General features: G+C 34.8%; 1 protein-coding gene across 1 annotated transcript; it reads left to right on the top strand.

The window, feature by feature from the left end:
• The first annotated feature begins 1,084 nt into the window (after positions 1-1,084).
• Rrp6 (exosome component Rrp6) lies at positions 1,085-22,345 on the top strand. The gene is made up of 14 exons (XM_088243827.1): positions 1,085-1,228; positions 2,494-2,666; positions 4,326-4,521; positions 5,632-5,807; positions 8,829-9,043; positions 9,915-10,036; positions 10,874-11,037; positions 11,413-11,596; positions 13,286-13,434; positions 15,996-16,134; positions 16,255-16,367; positions 17,068-17,173; positions 18,897-18,971; positions 20,674-22,345. Exons 1-14 carry the CDS (start codon positions 1,121-1,123, stop codon positions 20,683-20,685), a joined length of 1,932 nt encoding a protein of 643 aa, XP_088099953.1. The 5' UTR covers positions 1,085-1,120; the 3' UTR covers positions 20,686-22,345.
• The last annotated feature ends 926 nt before the right edge of the window (positions 22,346-23,271 follow it).

Below are 23,271 nucleotides of genomic sequence, written 5' to 3'. Positions count from 1 at the left end.
CGGACACCACGAGAACGAAAACCTTTTAAGAACATCAGAGATGAGGGTCCTCAGATCGATTACCGGAAACACTGCGCGACCGGGTCGGAAATGACTTTATACGGGAAACGTGCAAAATTCGAAGATTTAGTGCAGATCCCGTAGAAGATTCTGGAGAGATCACGTAAATAGAATGAGCAGCGATAGACTGGTGTCCATAGGAGCCAAAGAATTGCCTTCCGGACGGAGCTCACCTGGAAGACCCCCTAAGCGATAGAAGGATAGTTGGGTCTCATCACATGAGACTGAGTAGTCTAAGTAGAACAGATCTGCAAGAAGACAAAGAAGAAGAAGAAGAATCGAGTTGTCGTCCTGTGGCTAGTGTCTCGGACTAGCGGCTCAAAGGTCCGTGGCTCGAATTCCACTCTACCCCAACTTGATTCCCATTTTCTAATAGTGAGTTATTTGCAACTCGTTGAATATGGTCCTCAAAATTAAATATTCGGGTTAATTATAAGAACGCAAATATTTTTTTTTTTTTTTTAATTATAAAAGATTGAAAAAAAATTTTTTCTGGGTTATTTGAAAAGTCTAACAAAAAAAAGTATTAAGTGGCGGCGCCCTAATCTTGAATCAAACGAGCTTCAACCAATACTCTTTTTCCGTATACGAATTATTTTTTCGTCATATCAGAATAATGTTGCGATCTGTGTAACTTAAGCTAGGATTTCCTAGGACAGCGGTGCCCGTATCTTAACGGCCGTAGTGAACGGTGATGCGGTGGGCAGCCGTCGTAACGGTGACTAGAGAGTTGTTTCCTAGGAAAACGGTGTTGATAACACCGTTAAAAATAAAACCACTCTCTAGCCACCTGTACGATGGCTGTCCACCGTTCACTACGGCCGTAAAGATACGGGCACCGCTGTCATAGGAAACCTTAGCTTTAGCACAGTCTGCGTCCGGTGCGAAAAATGCACACCTATCATTGCCAAAAACGGTCGTCAACGACGGGCCTAACAGGACGATCCGCTTGCATTTATGAACGATGTATTTCGTGACATATATGAACATATCAACATTCTTGATTTCATTACAAAATTTTACATTTCCTAAGCTTTTTATCTGTCATTAGCACGCTGTCATGGGAGACAATAATGTAAATAGTGAAATGGAGTCAAATGGTAATACTTCTAATAAAGAGCCAGAAGAATTTCTGCCCGGATTCAAAACTGTCGGCGATTATGTACAGGTTAGTATTTAATACATTTTCTTCAGAAACAACAATCAACCAAACAAAAAAATAACATTTTCACTTGTTTATTATAACCTACAAAACGATGTTTATTATTTTTGCAATGCATTCATTCATCGTGTACGTCATTACAAATATATCTATTTATCAATATACACGGCACGTAGTGCCTTTTACTTTACAAAAAATATATGTTGTGTTGAAATAAACAATTCAAATAATATACAGTAGATAAACGAGAAAAAATCATAAAAAGTTTATATGTACTTATTATAACACAATGGTTTCATTCATAAACACGCTAACATATTGTGTAAAAAATAAACCATTAAAAGGCATACAAAAATTAAAAAGTACAAATAATGTTTTTTTTGTTTAAAGATTTTTTTTAATAGACAGGTTCATTGAACAATTTTTTTTTTATTAGAGACCCTTTCTTAATCTTCATCAATTATACCTGACTCAGATTTACACTCTCGCCTGATTTCATCATTCGTAACCCTGTCATACATCGATTTCCCACACATTCGTCTAAGAGATCGCATTTCGACCGCATTCACTCGGCTTTCATCCTTCCTCTGCCAGTTCCGTGTTTCACTTCCATACATAAGTGTTGTGACTAAAACTCCGTTGTGCACTGCCAGTTAAGCTGCGATTGACATATTTTTATTACCAACTACTGTGCTTACGGCGCCATTCATTTTGCTGCCCACATCTTTATTTTTATTTTTATTTTTTTTTTTATTTTGGAAAGCCAACAGATTACAATATTTATTAATTACAGTGTAGGTTAAATTATATATTAAGATCCAATTACAGGCCTTCTCGTAAGCTAAAAGATAAATATTACTAATAAGAAGTTAAGAATAGATATTAAATTTAGATATGTATGTACATTTTACAGTGCGGATAGCATAATAATAAGTATACATACATATGCAGCGAGTATAACATTTGCGACTCTCTTTTTGCGAATCTTTGCCCACTCTCCTTTCAACATCTTTTTCTGCTGTTTCATCTCTTGAAAACATGCTTCCCAGTGTTGTATTGTACATCCACACACTCTTTAAGTACAAAAGTATATCCTTTGATACTTGGGTCAGTACTTACTTATTACTTAACCTATCCGGCTTGATCATATCCTGCCACTCCAATATGCGGCGATATATATTTTTGATGCTAAAATAGGCTGTTTCTAAGTGCACTTGGTTATTGATATAATTAGCAATTTGATTGAACGCATTGTTTGGGTTAATTTTCAGACTGGGTTCTCCCTCCTGATGTCAGCCACGCGCTGGTCCAACTCCTTGCCGAGTGCGCACACCATGTTCGGGTACGACAACCCGGCGTCGGGGTACAGGAAGTCCAGCGCTGCCCTGCGACACAATGCCGCTGAGGTCTTCAGAACGCTTCTCAACAAGGAGAAAATGGATTGGTAAATAACATAGATTAGATGTCGATTAAAACAATTAGTAACGATAAAATGTTCAAAAAGGCTATAAAAAATGGATAGTGGAGCTAGGTAGAAGTAAAATGGATTGTCTCATTCGCCCATACCAATATTGAATCAACTGCTCCTCAAATGTATACTTTATGTTAAGTTTTAGTTCTTTTATTGTGCGTTTTATATTATAAATAATATAGGAATACATAAATTAAATATAAACATAAATATGTAGTGTTTCAAACTGTCAGAACATTTTGTTAAATATCTCTGTATATTAAGTTAGTCTATTTTGTATATTCTCACATATAAAAATATATTGTTAAGTGTCCACGGCACGGGTAACCTCAGTGAGGTCACATTATTTTATTTATTAATCATCGTTTACAATGGGAATTTTTAAAAATAAAATAAAAGAATTAATAAAATATAATAAAAACATATGTAAAATATATCATTTTACAAAGTTATATAGGAAAAATGTATTTAAATTATATATATTTCAACTTTATCAAAACTATAAAAGGGGCCGCTGGTTGGCAGTTATTTTATTTTTTTTAATTTTTTTTTTTTATTATTTTTTCACGCCCATAAGGCTTTTACATACATGAAAGTTTTACAAAATATAAGTATATAAACAACATTAAATTTAAAAAATACAATATAAAGCAACAAAAGATAGAACAGTGTTAAGAAGTAAAGTTGGTATAAAAAAAGAAGATGAGTATATAAACAACATAGATTTAAAAAAAAAACACAATATAAAGAAATAAAATAAAGGAACAAAATAAAGGAACAGTGTTAAGAAGTATAGTTGGTATATAAATAAAAAGATGAGTGTATTAACAACATAAATTTAAAAAAAATACAATATACTGTAATAAAATATAGAACTGTGTTTAAAAGTTAAGTTGGTTTTAAAAAAATCAAAGCAATATATTTCTATTTTTTTTTTAATAAGCTAAAGAAATACAATTAAAGGTTTATAGCAGCTAGGTACATAATGTTATAAAATACAATATGAACAGAATATTAAGTTCTATTTGATAAGGAACATATACATTGATATTTAAAATTTACAAGACTCACGCTAAAGACATCGATGTTGTTAGCATATTGGTTCGCTAATGTTGTTAGTTAATTCTTAACATTTGATTAGCTAGGCATTTATAATTAAGTAGTTTTAGTTTTTCTTTTTTAAGTTATTGTTTTATTAGTATAGGACTACTTATGCTCTAAAGATAGAAAATCTCCATCTTAGAACAGGCTGTGCCATGTTAGATGGAGACTATCATAAGCAGAGAACACTCCGTTTTCATTTTACATTAATTGGTTTTATATAGATTCCCTGTTATTATGTATATTATTTTTTTTGCAATAAATTTATAAATATTTTAATTAAAATACAACTTACCCTAACTGCCCCTACGATTAAACTGTGTGAAAAAACACACCAGTTTGACATAAAATAACATTAATCCAAAAATGCTGACATACACAAATATAATATCAGACAGCAACAACACTTCTATAATAAAAAGCCAAGACAAACATAGGACATTGGAAAACACCAAATAATGAGATAAGATACAATATTTTTCTCCTCATTTGAAATATTATATTTTTAATGTTTTTCTTTTGTATTTTTAGTAACAAAGTAGGCAAAGATTTCGAGAACCTTCCGGACATGAATGACATTATGGTGGACTCCATCAATGCGGACCTCGCACTCCTGGAAAAGGGTCCTGGAGCTCTGGAAACCCCAAAAGTCGTAACTCCTCGTTCCTTTAAACCTGTCAACAATCAGCCGTCGTGGAACGCTTCGCCCATCGTCTGCTCGTTACAGGTAAATTTCAGGGGTGAATCGTCAATATACATATAAAGAGTTAAAAACTAGCCTAAATATATCTTCTCTTCAAGACCGCCGAAATAAATCCGACCTTCTAGTCCTATTTCAAATTCTCAACTCACTCTTTGATGCGCCTGATCTACTGAGCTCGATAAAATTAAATATCACAACTAGAAACCTCATACAAAACTTACTCTTTCATACCGATAACCATAGAACTAACTATGGTTTTCATTCCCCTATGCCCCAAATTTTTAGGTCTGCCAACAAACATACCAGTCTTGATTTCTTTGATAACAAATTGCCTTATTTCAAACGATCACTGAATCAAATTCAATTATAAACACCTCTCTCCCGCTTCCACTTCCACCATGTCTACTATATACCATTGTCTCTTTCTACTTTCCTTTATAATAATTTTCTATGCATAAATATGTCCTTAAAAATCCCCCTTGGGCATATATGTATATAAATAAATAAATAAGCGATTATGCGCAGCTTACCATAATATTTGACTATCTACAATGCTTTATAGTAACTACGTTTATAGAAAAACTAATAAAATAACTGTTATTGATTATAAATTATCACCACTATTTTATAAATATGATTACTAAGCAGAAAGGGAATTAAATATATTTTTGTGAAACTTTACTCACTAATATGTATATGATTTTTTGAACATTTCACATTTTCGGACGCTACGTATCGTGTTCTTAATCATCTTACAGGACAAGTGGCGCTTGACACTGTTAGGTGTAAATTTTTCGCACTATTCATTTCTAGTCGGACACTTGCGGTGCTAAATGTTAACATATTTCTCACAAATTAAAAAAATTACACAATTAATAATTTTAGAATAATATTATTACATTGTTTATACATAAGTTTTTGGCCTCGTGGTGTAATGGTCAGCGCGTTTGCCTACCACGCAAGAGATCGAAGAGTAGGAAAACGCAATTTTCCGCACCTTTACTTCAAACCATCAACTACGGTCCAATCGGAAGTGAAATGTGTGGATGTTATGATGTGTCCATATGAGTGGATCCTGTGAGAAAAAAGTGCCCGCAAATGTGTTAATAAACGCGTGTATTATGTTGTTTACAGATGGGCAATACAAAAATGTTAGCAGCCAAGAATGTAGAAAGACCACAAGTGTCTTTCAAAGACAAAGTAGACAACTCTACAAAGACGCTATGGCAACCTCGGATCACAGACAAACCTAACAACATTAAACCGCTGGCCGTAATGCCACTCTATAATGATGACGGAGACATCTTTGGGTGGGTTTCCATATTGATTTATTCAAATATAATAGTTTTACCTTCCATTTACACTTTTATTATCTTTCTAGCTTATTTTATTTTATTTTTATTGGAAAGCCAACACACATTTATAAAAATATTATAAATACATTTCATAAGGCCCAATTAGAGGCTTTGTCTTAATATTGGTAACATAAATAATTGTCACATAACAACAACAACAAACCATCACGCCGTTTCTCCGTAGGGGTAGGCAGAGAGGATAGAACGCCATAACACTCTATCTTGGCATACAGACCTCGCTTCCTCTACATTCATACATCTTCTTATGCACGCACGCCGATTATTCCTACTTTTGACATGTCCATCTTCAAGTATTTGATGGACTTGATCGTGCCATGTCTTTCTCGGTCTTCCTCGTTTTCTGCATCCATCAATATTTGCATCGTAGATCCTTTTAGCCGTTCTTTCGCTGTCCATTCGCTCTACATGTCCAAACCAACGCAGCACCACTTTCTTGATTCTGTCAATAATGCATGTCTCAGCCTTACACACTTCACGGATCTCGACATTTGTGCACCTATCATACATCGTTTTACCACACATTCGCCTGAGGGATCGCATTTTGACAGCATTCAATCTACTTTCATAATTATTTTTCCAATTCCATACTTCGCTCCCATACATTAGAGTTGGAACTAGAACTCCGTTGTGAACTGCTAGTTTAGCCTCCTGCGATAAACATTTGTTTGCCAAAGTAGATTTTAGTGCACCGTTCACCCTGTTCCCGGCACTCACCCTCCTTTCAATATCTTTATCGGCCTTTCTGTCCCTAGTAAACATACTTCCCAGGTACACAAATTCTTCTACCTGATTCAGAATATCTCCGTTCACGCTGATCTCACATTTAGTTATATTTTCATCCCTTTCAAAAACCATCACTTTCGATTTATCAACATTCATAAGCAAATCGCTTTTCTTGCATACATCGTAGAAAATAGAATACAAAATGTTAAATGACTAATCGTATATTACTTGTAATATTATTAATAAATAAAAGTACTTTATTTATTTTATTTTCTTTGTTCTTTAATGAAATAAAAAAAGAAAATAAAAAGTACAGTCAGGAATACAATACATATATTTAAGAAAGAAGTGAAAAGTTACATTTATAATTCTTCTTTATGTAGCACTGATTAAAAACACCGTTTATGTATTTATTTTTTGTAATTAATATATTTTATCCTAAAAATATTAATAATTAAAAATAAAATAAACTTTTGTAAAACATCACTCCCCATTATGTACACAAGAATTGTTTATTTCTTTTACGTAATGGGAAACGTTAATGTAAATATATGTATTTAATTAATGTAAAAATTGTATTTAGCAGTAATATTGTATTTTAATTTGTTATCTGAATAAAAATAAAATATTTAAAGATAAAAATAATAATAATAATGCAACGAAAGGTTGCCATTTTAAATCCTTTAAGACCTAAATTATAAAAAATATATTGTATTCTGTATGTACAAAAGGAATTGCTGTATTTTGCGGACTATAAGACACTAAATCACTCGAAAACAAAATACATAACATTTAAAATTAATAATAAAACTATATATATGATCGTAATCTTTCCTAAACTATTCACAGCTGTAATTACAATAACCAAATTCCGAATATTAAATGTATTTGTAAATCGTTGGACAGAGTAGATTCAATGAAATATTTGAAAATTTATATAGATGGGAATTTAAGATGGACTAATCAAATCAAATAAATTGAAAAAGCAAATCTACTTTTTTTTAAATGCTGACATACACAAATATAACACCAGACAACAACAACACTATCATATTGAAAAAGCAAAGACAAACACAGGACAGTCAAAAATACTACATAATGGACTTAAACACTACAACGACTTACCTTACTACTTGAAAACTTTTACTGGAGACAAATTTAAAATCAATCTGAAAAAGCACATGATGACTGAACTAACTAGACTAGACGAGACATAAAATGACTAGACAATATTAAATTTCTAATGTAACCCTAACGGGTTTTTTAAAATTGTAAATAAATAAATAAAAATAAAAAAACTATAAGAAATACAATTAGCCTAAAAGAATTTGTAAAAATATATTCCGCAGTAACTCAATCAGTTGTGGAATATGGGATAATTGGATGGGGATGTGCAAATGAAACACTGATCAAGCAAATAATAATTGCACAAAAAGCTTTAATAAAAATTATCTTAAGAGTCCCAATCAGAACTAGCTCCCTCGGTATATTTGAAAATCTTAATGTAAAATCTACAAAACTACTTTATATAAAAGCTTTGTTACTTTACGCACGTAAACATTATTCTCTACCTTCCGTTACAAATACAAGAGTTACTAGATACTCCACCCTGATGCTGCAAAAAAATAAATACAACCTTCGGTCAAAGAGGATTGGCCTACTACTCAGTTAAAGTGTACAATCTACTTCCATTATCCATAAGAACAATTAGTAAATTCTCAGAATATAAAATTGCTATTAAGAAATGGATAGTGGAGGTGGGTTGCGCACGGATCGATGAGTGGATCAAGCCAAATGGGTAAAATCTGTGTACTGTTTATGAAATTTGTTCTATTGGTCTATATAAATTGGTTATGTTTTTTATGATTATTTTGATTGTTTATTATGATAATGATAATTAGGTAAATTGGATTAATTACGTTTTTTTTATTGTTATTATTATGTTAACTTTGTTAAATAGCTGATTTGAGGCATGTTTCACATTTTGTAAAATGTTTCCCTCGGCACGGGACACCCCAGTGAGGGAAAATTATCGGACGCATCGGACCATAAGACGCACCCCAATTTTTGGTTGAATTTTCAAAGTAAAAAAGTGCATCTTATGGTCTGAAAAATACTGTATTTGAAAATATGTGATACTATTTTGAATTTTTAAATATCTTTCGTGTCTAGTATTTTATTGGAAAATGGGAGCGAGGGAATTAATGGAAACAAACAAAAAATATTTTTCAGCTTCACACATCCTTACGAAGTGGAGTTAGATGCGTTTACTCCTCCTTCTCAGTGGCTGTCTCCCAACCTGGGTCTCCTCAAACTCAAGAAATCGGAAGAGACGTCTTTGACGATGGTCAGCACACAGGAAGACCTGACCAAACTTCTAAAGCACCTCGGAACTGTCAAAGAAATAGCCGTGGACCTGGAACATCACTCTTATAGGACGTATCAAGGTAAGATTCTACGTTATTTAGGTGAGGAGGTTCAAATCGCCATTAGTAGACTGGTTTTAAAATAAGAATGCGGATGCTCATCGGGTAATCGTCAGTGGCGAGCGGTGATTTTATTTGTAGGTAAGCTACACAAAATATTTATAAATTTGTTCCTGAATTAATAAGTTGAAGAATCGGGTTGTGTTTCTGTGCCCAGAGTTGCGGAGCCTACTCTGCCACAACTTGATTCTGGTTTTTAGAAACTGGCCCCCAAAATTGAAACATTTGGGTAAATCATAAGAATGCAAATATTTATAAAATAAAAAAAATGGTGATTTAAAAAAAAAACTTTTTTTTGTAGTAGAAGTGTAAGACTTATCACCTTACCTTCACACTGTGGGGCTCATAGTCCATGATCGATGACACACACACGTGCAAAATAATTTCACCTGAAATTATAGTGCGACGACCTATGAAGCAAGTCAGCATTTTCTATTGAATTCAATACATTACATTCTGCAAAATATGAGATCAACGTCCTGCAGTACATAAACATCGTCCCTACCATAGAGAAATGAATAACAAAGGAACGCGATCTATAAAGAGAAAACAGGGCGTAGTGACGTCCAGTTCAATCAGCCCCGCTACCCCGAATACTCTGCTCAACGCAGTCACTCAGTTCCAGCGTGTAGTTCAACTCCTCGTCGCCGTAACACTCGCGCGACACAATTCACCATTTATTCGCCATGTAATAAATACGCATTACACAGCAACCTCGTGTCTTCTGTCAATCTCTAACTGGGGTAGGAGCTCCACCAACCCTCAGCAACCCAAATCACAGTATAAAAGATAATCAATGCTGCATCTCTGACTAATTATTGTTTGTTTTTAGGTATTACCTGTCTTCTGCAGATAAGCACAGAAGAGGGAGGTGACTTTCTAGTAGACACCTTGACCCTGCGAGAACACCTTCACCAACTGAATGAGACTTTCACCAACCCAAAGATATTAAAGGTAATTTATTTCTTGCTAGAATTTTCACTCGGCTAAGCTCGAGATCGAGTTAAAATAAATTTTCATTGCTTTTAAGAAAATATTTTTCTGTTATTTTAATTTTGTATAATCTGTATTTCCTTGTACCTGTATGTATTTTCATCGCAGAATATTTATTTATTATTATTTGTTACATGAAGGTAAGATGATCAGTCTTACGCTTAAGGTTCCAGTCCAGGGACTATGAAATAGTCTAGTGTAAAACCTCTGTCACCTTTTTAAATGAATATTTTTAATGTCAACCATGTCGGGAATCGAACCCGAGACCTCTTGCACCGTAAGCAAACACGCTAAACACTACACCGCGAGGCCGACAGGCTCCAAAATAGCAAGGCCCCACTAAAAACACATATTTGTATATTCCTCCATAATGCATGGAACTGAGCGAATGCGTTGAGCTGACTGGGCTGACTGGGGGACCACGGCCTGTGGTCTCTTTATAGGCCACATTTCTTTGTTCTTTATGTCTCCATGGCGTGAGTGTACTGCAGGACGTTGCTCTTATGTAGACGGACGTTTTATGTGCAATACTGTTAGTCTTGCAGAATATAATGTATTGTAAATTTGTTGCATTTACAGGACTGGATATGACACATTTATGACCTGGACGGACATATTAAATTTTGAAATGATGTATAGTATTCAATATAAAATGATGACTCGCTTCATCGGTCGTTGCTCTATATTTTCAGGTGAAATCATTGCACGTGTGTGTGTGTCATCGATTAATGGACTATGACTCCTGCATGTGTACCATTTGAATATTTCTTGATAAAAATTAATGTATTAATATTGTAGGTGTTTCACGGGGCAGACATGGACGTAATCTGGTTGCAGAGAGACTTGGGAGTGTACGTAGTGGGAATGTTTGACACTTACCAGGCCGCCCTATTGCTGGAGCAGCCCAAGCTGTCTCTGCAGGGCCTCGTGATGAGATACTGTAACATTTTCATAGAGAAGAAGTAAGTATACGGTATCACGAATCAAACGGCCAAATGTGTTCGATGGCATTGTCCCTTCCCGAATAAGGAAAGGGAAGTAATGCTGAACGGTGTGATGGATGCCCGGAATCATCCAGACCAGTCTGAAATCTTAACTCAGTGGGAATTTTAGATTATTTACTCAGTGTGTTTGCTCTTGGGTTGAGAAATGAGAGGTTCTCAGGGGTGCCCCATAATATGGTGACGGATATTTGCCGAACTCTAATCTTTGAGGGAATGTGCAAAATAGTGTTACCTGAAGCAAGAGACAGAATATTCTGAAGTTCAGACATTTGAAAAAAAAGAAACAGACATGCTGTTAAATAATTCACGAGGAACTAATAATGTCCGTTGCAGATACCAGCTGGCAGATTGGAGAATAAGGCCCCTGCCCCAGGAGTTGTGCGAGTATGCCCGCGGCGACACGGCCAATCTGCTGTTCATATGGAGGGCGATGAGGGAGGAGTTGCTGCAGGCGGCCTCCGGGAGAACCAACCTGCTGGAGGCTGTCTTCACCAAGAGTAAAACAGTCTGCATGAAGGTAAACACACACAGTTTTTAACAATGTTTTGAGTATGTCCAAATATTTGCAGACAGGCTGGATTTTCTCCCCAGGGAGTTATTTAGATCGAAATTGGTTGCAACAGGCAGGGAAAACATTTTCGAGAAGGGAATATGGAAGTCTAGGTATTTACAGGGCTTATGACCTGTCGTTGGCTGGTTTAAGTGGCACTTGTAACATTCACCATTCTGCCCACATTTTGTGGGCTGTGTTTTTTTTTAAGAAAACAGTTTTACATTGCCAGCTTGATTTTTTGTTTTCGTGGGGAGCAAACCTCGATTTTACTGCGCTCCTCTAAAAACAGTTTTTACTATCTTTTTTAGGAAACAGTTAGGAAGATAGCCACAATTTTACTGCGCTCTAAAAAAAATTTTACTGTTTTTTTTAGAACAGTTTTACATTGCCAGCTTGATTTTTTGTTTTCGTGGGGGGGAGACACAATTTTACCCCACTCTAAACAAACGAACAAATTTAAATCAACAAACTAAAATCAATAAACATCTATCTAATGCCAAGCTGTCTTGCCCTGCAAATATTCTTCTACTCCATAGTAGCTCTTTCCAAACAGCCTGTTCTAGACACAATCTTTTGAAAAAATTGTTGACAAAGCCTGAATTTCAAGAGGTACTTTGTTGTAGAATCGTATGCAGTTTGAGGCTAAAGAATCATTATTTTTTTGCAGTCTGGTAGTAAGCACATCTAGCGTATCTTTATTTCTCGTGTTGAACCTATGGAAATCTCTGTTCCTCTTAAAATCATCAATATTTTTATGTACATAGATCAATTGATCAATGTGACTGTCAATATATTGATTTCTTCAAACTTATCTCTAAGCGATTCTCTGGTATTCATATTGTTAACAGCTCAAACAGCTCTCTTCCGCAGCACAAAAACAGAATCAATATCTGCAGCAATTCCCCACAGCAGTATACCGTAAGTAAGACCTAACGGTGTGGAAGTAACTGAAATCAACAACAACAACAATAAACCATCACGCCGTTTCTCCGTAGGGGTAGGCAGAGAGGATAGAACGCCATAACACTATCTTGGCATACAGACCTCGCTTCCTCTACATTCATACATCTTCTCATGCACGTACGCCGATCATTCCTACTTTTGACATGTCCATCTTCAAGTATTTGATGGACTTGATCGAGCCATGTCTTTCTCGGTCTTCCTCGTTTTCTGCATCCATCAACATTTGCATCGTAGATCCTTTTAGCCGTTCTTTCGCTGTCCATTCGCTCTACATGTCCAAACCAACGCAGCACCCCTTTCTTGATTCTGTCAATAATGCATGTCTCAGCCTTACACACTTCACGGATCTCGACATTTGTGCACCTATCATACATCGTTTTACCACACATTCGCCTGAGGGATCGCATTTCGACAGCATTCAACCTACTTTCATCATTATTTTTCCAATTCCATACTTCGCTCCCATACATTAGAGTTGGAACTATAGACCAAGTAAACTCTTTCTACATTAGTAAGATGTCGAATCTTTTTAACAGCGTAGGCTGCAGAACTTAATCTGTTCGATAACCCAGCAATATGTGAACCCTATTCAATCTTAGAATCTAATTTTATATTATATCGTGTATAGGTAGATGGTAGTAAATATGCTAAACGTAGTAAAATAATGAGGAAACAAATATATGATTGCAGACGTACCAGAAGCCAGTTCTTCATGAAGATAGCTGCATGGACCTTTACCTGCGGTCGAGGAAAAACTTTAACGTGAAGCAATTAGCTGCCTTCAAATCCCTCTATTATTGGAGGGACGGAGTCGCCAGATTAGAAGATGAGAGTACAGGGTGAGTGTTCTTTTAAAACTATTGGTTGTTAACATAACGTTGCTTAAATTCAAAAAGGCCACAAATCATAGTTTTTTACATGAGTTTTTATAATCTTATTTTTTATATTCATGTTTTTAATATCCTTAGATGCGTTTTTAAATTTGTATCTATCTAATTATGGAGTTTTGTGCTAATTACCGCCCAGAAGTATAAAACATCACATAAGTCCCTTTTGCATAAGATGGCGGCCTTGCTCTGAAGTTAGCCACCAAAATGCAAAATGCCACAGCAGTCATCGATGCAATAGAAGTGGCTGTAGACATTGCAAGGTTGATTTAAAACCACAGTATTTATAGTATTCACAAAAATATTTTATGACGTGCGCAGTTTATTTATTTGTGGACATTATCCATTTATACAATTCATAGGGATAAATATAAGAACAGTTAAAAACATTAAGAAATAATAAAACAAGCATTGACAAACATAAGGGACATCGAGACAAGATCCCGACCATTTATTTAGTGCTCATTTAAATCATTGTAAACTTAAACCAAAAAAGTTCAGATCTTGTCTTGAGTTAACAATACGACAAAGACAAGTCATCGAAGAATTAAAGCCACAGTTTATTTCTATGCTGATCGACGAACAGTACTTCATTGTTTCTCAACCTACGAGTCGGAATATAGAATTTTACCTGTTCCCGTCATGATGGCACATCGATTATACCATTTAGTATGCCGAACATATAAATGGAGTCAATATTAGTTATACGTTTTTGTAGACTAGAAATATTTGACATTGACTCTATATCAGTATATGAATAGTTACTTCTCTCTAGTCCAAGCATCCACACTATTTTTCGAAGCGAGCGATGTTTGACTGATTGAATGTGATTTATATGATTCACATAGAAAAGAGACCAGACCACGGAGGCATATTCTGGAAGAGTTGAGCAATAAAGAGTTTTGATAGTGCGGACATTAGTAAAATCAAAGGATATTCTGTTTATGAAGCCAAGTAATTTCAGTGATTTATTTACTATATTTACAGTTACAGGGAGACAAGATTTATTTACAGTTTAAGTTTTACTGAACATGTACTAATTGCATTAGGTTATTACTCAGTGGTTTTTTTATTTTTTTAAAGTTTTTTTTAAAAAATATTTACAAAACAGTATTAAATTAAAGTCCTGCTGAGTTGCATACATACAACTCGTCAGCAGGTTCTTATAAATTACATAGATTATTCACACTTAACCTACATTACATATTACATTATGAAAAACTAAAAACTATCACTAATACAAAAAACTTTTTTCCAATAACCATAATTTGAGCAAATGTCTCACTCCTGTATTTAACTCAGTATTTTTACTATTGTTTGGTAACATGTTAAATATTTTAGGTATACTGTATTGCAGTGTCCTTTTGCCATATTTATTGCAATATTGAGAAACAGCTAGTCCTTCCATACTAGTAAACCTGGTGTTGTAATCATGTACCAACTTGTGTTTATACTCGGAGTGCGACGCATGCTGACAAATTAATTTGTACCAAAGTAGAGCCCTAACAGATAATTTATTTACAGATTTATACATCAATGATATTGAAATATTGTGTCTCTGGCGGTATACATCTTTATGTAGTAGCAATTTGATCATAGAATTTTGCAAAGTTTGAATAAAATTAATATTAGTTTCACTTGATAACCCCCAGGAAGTTATAGCGTATCGTATAATTGATTCAGAGAGATAAATAAATAATTCGTAAAGTATTAACAGGGACATAATATTTTGATAAGATTAAGAAAGGGTCTCTGAGATGGTTTGGTCACGTAGAACGAATGGACGACGAGAGAATGGTAAAACAAGTATATATGGCAAAAATGAACGGCAACGTTAGACGAGGACGACCAAGGAAGACGTGGCATGATCAGATAAACCAAAATCTTAAGTCTGGTCATGTCAAAAGCAGACAGAACCGAAGGGCATGTATGACAAGATGTATGAATGTGGAAGAGGCTAGGATTGTATGCCAGGATAGACGTGTGTGGCCTCCGTGGTGTAGTGGTCAAGACGCTTGACTCACACACGGAAGGTTCCGGGTTCGATTCCCGGTGAGAACACAAAAACTAAAATGTGATTTTTCTCAAGCCTGGGTGCTCTGTGATGTAATTCACCACTGTAATTAGGCCTCCTGGCCTGCTGTGGTGCAAAAAAAAAAAATGTAAATGTAAAAAAATGTGTGGCGGTCCATTCTCTCTGCCTACCCCTACGGGGAAATGGCGTGATGGTAGTAGTAGTAGTAGTAGTAATATTTTAATATGTACATTCTATTGCTCTTAATCGCTTACACAATTTTCTAATATGTACATCCCATTTCAAATTACTATCTATAGTTAAACCTAAATAAACATACTGCTCAATATTTTCAATATTTTCTCACATGCACGGTTGCATAATATCACTATGGAAAACATCTTACCAACATTTTTGTCGCTGTTGTATCAATCTATTTAGAAAAAGAAATACTTCTTCATTGATACCTAATTGCTCTTATTTTATTATTGCTTTTCAGATACGTCCTGCCCAACCACATGTTACTACAGATAGCAGAAACTCTTCCCAGAGAGATGCAGGGCCTCCTGGCGTGCTGTAATCCAGTGCCACCATTACTAAAGAGACATCTCCTCGAAGTCCATCAACTGATTTCCCGAGTACGTCTTTCAATTGATAAAAATTAAAAAATATTTTCAAGCGCTGCCCTAGCATGTGCAATTATTCGGCTAGATGAATCTGACCCACATCTGATGTCAATATTTTTGTTGTTATTGTAGGCACGGGACCAAGTAGCAACTACGGATAATGTAAAGCAGAACTTCACAATATCATTGCCACCACCTACTCCGGCTATACTTAAGTTCGTGCATGACAAACCAGAGGAAAACAGGTAAGCCGTTTTGTTCAACTATATCAATATTTTACGGAACCAGAGGGGTACCTCAGGGGTCATATTTTGGTGCAATATTGTTTTGTGTGCATCTTTAAATAATTTTTTTGTTGGCCTCGTGGTGTGTGTGATGGTCAGCGCATTTTTGCCTACCATGCGAGAGGTCTCGTGTTTGATTTTCGACATTGTTGATATGAAATATTTATTCAATAGGGTGTTTCCACACCAGAATATTTCATAGTCCCTGGACTGAAGCGTAAGACTGATCATCTTTCCTTCATGTAACAAAAATTATCAAGATATGCTGCGATTAGTGTACCAATGCAGTGCCCTATCACCATTGGGTTCGGAAAGGGAATGATGATTAAATAATTATTTTACACACTGTAAAACTATGTAAAATTCACTCTTATTCACTCTTATTCGATTCTTCTTAAGCGAAATTATTCATGTTTTCTTCAACCTATTTGGGAATTATATTTTATCCAACAATGTCTTGAGTATGTCCAAATGTTGGCTGCCGACAGGCTGGATTTCCTCCCTGGGGAGTTATTCAGATCTAAATTTGTTGAATAAGCCCTGTAAATGCCTAGACTTCTACATCCCCTTCTCAAAAATGTTTTCCTTCTCTGTTGCAACAAATTTAGACTATGTTTTATCTTCGTGTTACTTACATTGAGTTTTTTCTTGTTCCTTACAGAGAAGGGTTACCGGTTTATCTCAACGGAGGAGGAGTGATCAAAAGACAGAAGAAGAGGCATAACAGAAAACCGTGGTCACTAGAAGCACCCCCTGTTAATACTAAGGTAAATGGTTATTTTTATTATTCTTCTGGTTTCAATTCCTGGGATCAGTTTACAGCTGCACACTTGCTCACCTGCATCTCACTCTCCATTCTGTACAGTCCTTTAGCTACCCACATGATGTGTAAATCATATCTCCTTTGCTAGCTACTCCCAAAATGTAGTTGATACAACTGGCAAGTCTTTTTTAAATGCTGTTTAGCAACTGCCGGAATTTTACTCCTGCCAATGTTGAATTTGTACATAATTAAATATAAAAGCATAGATTTTCACGGTCACTGTTATTTATTTATTTTATTAGGCAAACAAACAGTATGTACACATATATTGCCAATTTCTTTGTATATTAGTGTAAGAAACTCATGCATACACCAAAAAAATTGTTTACACTTAATACAATAATTTAAATTATGTTCAATATAATAAATGTAAAAGAAACGAAATGAAAAAATATGTATATAAAAATAATAATAAAGTTAAATATTTGCTTCTCTTAAAATTTCTATAATTTTTGACCTAAATTTACATACATTGTCACAAAAAATATCAGCCTCGGTAAATATATTGTTATATTGGTCGCATATTCTAGGTATTGTAGATTGTTTAAAATAGTTTGTTGATGCGTTTTCAGTGTAAAACAGAAGATTTTGTCTTGTCGGTCTAGATGGCACACGGAATGGAAGTCTTTCAAGTAGGTTAGGAGAATCAATTCTATTATTTATTAATTTGAATAAAAATAACTGGTCTAACATTATTCTTCGATTTTTAAGAGAGTTTATTCCATGGTACTGCATATTATCAATGCATGCATCAATGCATGTTATCAACATGTATCATCTCTTTTGGGTGATTTTATGCAGGTTGTATTCGTTCCGACGTTTTGGCTACCATTTTGTAGCTTACCGGCCAGAGCAAACTATGTGTTGTGTAGAAAAAATTATGCCTTTATGTTCTAGCTGTTTGTACCGTGTCGCAGTCGGCAGTAGGTAGGTACTCAGTGTCATTTTGCTGTGCGTAGTGCCAGGAACCATGTTGAGTTTAATTTTAGCCCGCCATCTCTGCAAATGTCTGTTTATTTCAATTGCCTCTTTTATTCATGCACATTAATATCTGGTTTTATGTAGATTCTAGAACAGCGGCTGGCAATTAGCTTTGGTGGCGGGCAGTCTGAATATGTCGTTTCTTTTTGGGGGCCACGCGACCATTGACGACACTCGTGTTCTTGCTAGCTGAACACAGCTGATTTATAAACAATGCGCCTTATGTGTAATCAAAGAATTGCTGTGATGAAATAATACAATTCGAAAGAAAAATTTCATCCAAAGCATGCCGACTACAACACTCGTTACCCTGAATATTCTAATTTATAAAAAAATCAAGTGATTCCTTGTTTGACAGCTAGACTGCAGTACTACTGTGATCCGTTCAGAAACTGAACAGAGACCTGCATGGCCAGGAGAGATCACTTCGTGGGCCGGATCTGGCCCACGGGCCGCCAATTGCCAACTGCTGTTCTAGAATATCGAAAATAATATTAGGCCAAAGTATGGCCCCTGAGGTACCCCTCTAGTTCCATGAAATTTTAACACAGGTGATCAAAATACACAGTGGGTTTATCTGTTTTCCTTGTTTGTGGCGTTGAGATTGTGGAGCTCTCCTTTCTCTTCTACGGGCAGTCCTCCATCGTTCTGTTGAATATATTGTCAAGTATTTTTTATTGTTCCAGGATACAGAATTTTGCAGTGTGAAAATAAGATTTGTCCCACCGTACCAGAGATGTCTCATGGTTAAAGATTATCAGGTTGGTTTATTGTAATTAGACAATAATTTTCAAATGCTGTCAAATGGCAGATTAAAAACATTTAAATTTTGCTAAAAACATACTGTAGAAATGAAATATTTACAGATTATTAAAGCCATTCATTTAAAGAAAAATACCACCAAATTTGTGTGATTTAAAATGCTTTTATTACTTTTCAAAAACAAAATTTTTAGGTTTTTCTTCCATCACTTTTTTATTCAATTTATTATCTTCAAATCATTAGAACAAATTAAACTTAAATCTTTTTATATGAATACAATGTACCTCACTTTCGAGAGGCGTAATCTGTCAGTCAAAAAGTAATTAAATTTTTGTTATATAAAACTTTTAAGTATATTTTTTATCAGAAATACCTTAGAAAATGATTGTTTTTATCGAATGTTCATTTACTTTATTTTTTAATGCTGAGATTTTGAATGAAAGGCGTTTTCAAATAGCAAAATCGTAACTGTACCTTTAAGGATAAACCTCGGTAGTCACATTGAACAAAATGTTCAGGAAACAAGATTTTGTAATCAAAACATTATAACTTTAGAACTAAATAAGATCATTTCAATCTATAAAGACCTTTCAATGTAAAATAATTATTATTTTGATAATAAAAGTACATTTAAAATAATGTATCTGGGACCACTGATATTTTTTTTATTAGAACAAGTGAACATTAGGTCAATATTTATAGTAAAAATAGCTTGTTGCAATACATTCTGCATTATTAACTTCTAAACGACAAAAAATGGACTCCCGTGTCTTATCCTCTAAGGTACAGGTATATATAATAGGGAAATATCACTTTTTTCTTATTCTTAAACTAATAAGGGTCTCGAAATGCGATCTCTCAGGCGAATGTGCGGTAAAACTATGTGCGATAGATGCACAAATGTTGAGATTCGTACATTATGTAAGACTGAGACAAGCATTATCGACAAAATCAAGAAAGGAGCTCTGCGCTGGTTTTTGGGCATGTAGAGCGAATGGACAGCGAAAGAATGGCCAAGAATATTTACAATGCGAATGTTGATGGATGCAGAAATAGAGGAAGACCAAGATAGACATGGCATGACCAAATCCAACAAATACTTGAAGATGGACATGTCAAAAGTCGGAATAATCGGCGCGCGTGCATGAGAAGATGTATGAATGTACCTCGCTTCCTCAAGCGAGATCTGTATGCAAAGATAGAGTGATGTGGCGTTCTATCCTCTGGTGATGGTTTGTTGTTGTTGTTGTTGTCTATGAAATACTGTCCAGTAAAAAAAATATTTTCTTGCTACTTATTAATAGCATAAAAAATATTTTTAAATTTGTAATTTTGAATTCCCACAAAAACAGTCATTGCATTTTTTTACGCCCCTATACGTCCCTAATACGTCACGATTCATGTTCATTTCCAAATTTGTTCCAAACCATTAAAATTTTTATAGAATATTGTCTCGAATCTTTATGTCACAACAATCAATGCCAAACATGTTGCGGTTTCCGAGTGAAATATTTTTTTATATTTTCTTTTTTAAAGTTATAAATGAAAACATTTCTCTACAATATCCATATCGATTTTGAAAAACAATAATTTTATTCTGAATCCATTTCATATATTTTTATCGGTATTCGTAGTACGTGATATTTCCCTACTGTTTATCAGACTACGTTATTATTAATCTTGCCTTTTTTTCTGTTTTAGGAGTCACGATGAATACTCTTAAAGGTGAATGTGTACAGGTTTTATATGGTATGTTTCCATTTGAATACGTTCTATTTAAAGAAAAGAGACCATAAACAATAAGTGTATGACGAAATTTATAAAATTATAGAACGATCCCCTGACTTGTATGTAGGTGGTGACCACGGAGTGTTTCACTTACAGAATTTAAATTAAGAAAAAAACAATTCCATACTTTATGGTTGATAGTGATGTGAATATTTCTGTTTAGGCACTTAAGTTTGTATTACAGGGGTTAGAATGGTACAGTTTTTTTGACCCAATTAATATTATGTGGTATTATAAATAAATTGGGTGAAATTTGTGGTCGGATTCAGAAAAATGAGAACATGTTCTATCTTTCAACAAGTATTTGATCCAAGGTCTGCGCCCACATCCCACTGTGATACTGTTAACTTCAACTGTCGACGCGTATTTTTTGCTGCTTGTGTCACATTATTTATCCTCGGTCTTATTTGTTTCAACGATGTTTTGAGTATGCCCAATCCTTGCAGACTGGCAGGATTTCCTCCCTGGGGAGTTATTCATATCTAAATTTGTCCCGACAGAGAGGGAAAACATTATTGAGAAGGAATATGGAAGTCTGAATAAAATAACAAAAAGCTACACAAGCTTCGTTAAAAACAAAGTTGTTTTATGTTAATTTTATTTTAAAAATATTTTTACCGAAAGATTAAATTATTTATAAATGTGTCTTATATTTTTCCGTGAAAAGTGGATTCATGGATATGATGAAAATACAAGCTTTGCTGGACAGTATTCAAATCCCTCGGCTTCTAGACACCTATCGGACCTTTGTATTAGGGAAAATACATGTCGAAGAAAATCTACTCTTAAGTCAGCATTTGATTCAGGAAGAGGAAAACTTGTCGAAATCCAGCGCTCCCAAAACACTAGATTCGGAGATCGTGCTTTTGCCGTTGCCGACCCCTCTGCCTGAAACCAATTGCCTTCAAACCTACTAATCATCGACAGTCCCAGTCAGTTCAGATCCCAACTAAAATCTCACTTCTTTAGATTAATCGTACTCTCAATTTTAAATCAGAAAATATAATATGTCACTTTAGCTTATTTAGAATGTATGTTCAAGTATACACACATATTACAACAGAGATGAAGAACATTTAAGAAAAGGTAATATAGAAGTCTACGCATCTACAGGGCTTATGACCTGTCAATGGCTGGTTTAAGTGGTCACTTTACACACTGTGTAACATTCACCATTCTGCCTATATTTGAACATCTATATTCCTTCAATTCTTTCATCTGTTGATGTTTGTGAAGTTAAAGAGCTGAAACCTTTATTTATTTATCCAGTCCTTGTCTACAAAAATTTGGACAAACTCAAAATATTGTTTAAGTATACAATTGTAAAGCGCCCTTGAGGTGGTTTTTCACAAAAATGGCGCTATATAAATCAGCCAAATATCATTATTATTATGATGATATTGTAAAGTGATGATTTAAAGAATATAAATACATAATTTTTCTTCGTTTTTTTTGGCTTTTTCACCTCCAAACTTTTTTCTCAAAAAATATGATCTACCGTTGGCTTAAACCAAGCGGCCACTTGTACAGTTGAAATGTTACTTCCTCATATTCTTTGTAAATAAAAGATTTATTTTCTTAAAAAGTATTTATTATTAATAGTAGTTTCTTATTGTACATACAAAATATCACCAAGTTCATTATTATTCAAATGGAGTGTAAATTCCATAAATATAATTGATTTACTATTTCTGAAGAAAAACCAGCATAATATTTTACATAGATCAAAAGCACAGGATACAGCTTGTCCACCGCATACTGCACACCGCATCTGAGGACTTAGGTCTCCTTGGGGTGCCCACATACAAGGAAACATTGCTCGTTGCCGAATCGTCCATATAAGCGATTACGCGCAACTTACCATTATATTCGACTATCGATTGGCCTTGGGTGCTCTCTGCTCTCCGTTCTTTGCCCCCGTTATGCCCGCCGACTGCCTTTGCCTCTCTGCACCACTTGGACCGGGCAAAAAGTCCCTTTCAGGGCTATCGAGGTTGACTTGTGGTCAGTGCAGTCGTGCTCCTACCTTACGGCTTTGCCCTTTGGCCCTGTCCGGGAGGGAGGCCTCCCGTACCTGACTGCGGAAGACGGACGGTGACGAATCAGCACAAACCTGATAATGCAATGTTACACTAATAATTGTACTTAAAATAAAAAAATAAGCCTTGTATTTCTTTACCTAAATGCCACAGAATTATTCTTTAGAATCACAATTATTGTTAATTAAAAATACTGAGCAATTGACGATTTTATTTAAAGCATTCTCGAAGGTATAAAATAAGAAGCATACTTAGAAATCTCCATTAAAGGAGTTACCGAGATATTTGCAAAAAACTTTGAAAAAAGAATTGTGAGATTTGTAATTATGCTTCACCAACTCAATGGAGAATGCTAAGTTTGGAGTGTCGAGTAGTATAGCTGTTTTTGCAAGGTTTAGAGACAGTTTTGAATTACGCTATTATTTAGATGGGTAGGTTTTTATGTATACAGTCGAACTCAGTTATAACGATC

The sequence above is a fragment of the Micrasema longulum genome, unplaced genomic scaffold (assembly GCF_059751315.1).
Source record: "Micrasema longulum isolate JH-2025_06_02 unplaced genomic scaffold, ASM5975131v1 h1tg000237l, whole genome shotgun sequence".
Lineage (NCBI taxonomy): Eukaryota > Metazoa > Arthropoda > Insecta > Trichoptera > Brachycentridae > Micrasema > Micrasema longulum.
Note: the sequence above shows the minus strand (reverse complement) of the source record. Positions and strands in the feature narration are given on the sequence as shown.

Coding starts and splice junctions, on each gene's coding strand:
- Rrp6 (XM_088243827.1), top strand. CDS start 1,121: ATGGGAGACAATAATGTAAATAGTGAAATGGAGTCAAATGGTAATACT. Junction 5,808..8,828: donor GATGACGGAGACATCTTTGG/GTGGGTTTCCAT, acceptor AATATTTTTCAG/CTTCACACATCCTTACGAAG. Junction 10,037..10,873: donor CCAACCCAAAGATATTAAAG/GTAATTTATTTC, acceptor TTAATATTGTAG/GTGTTTCACGGGGCAGACAT.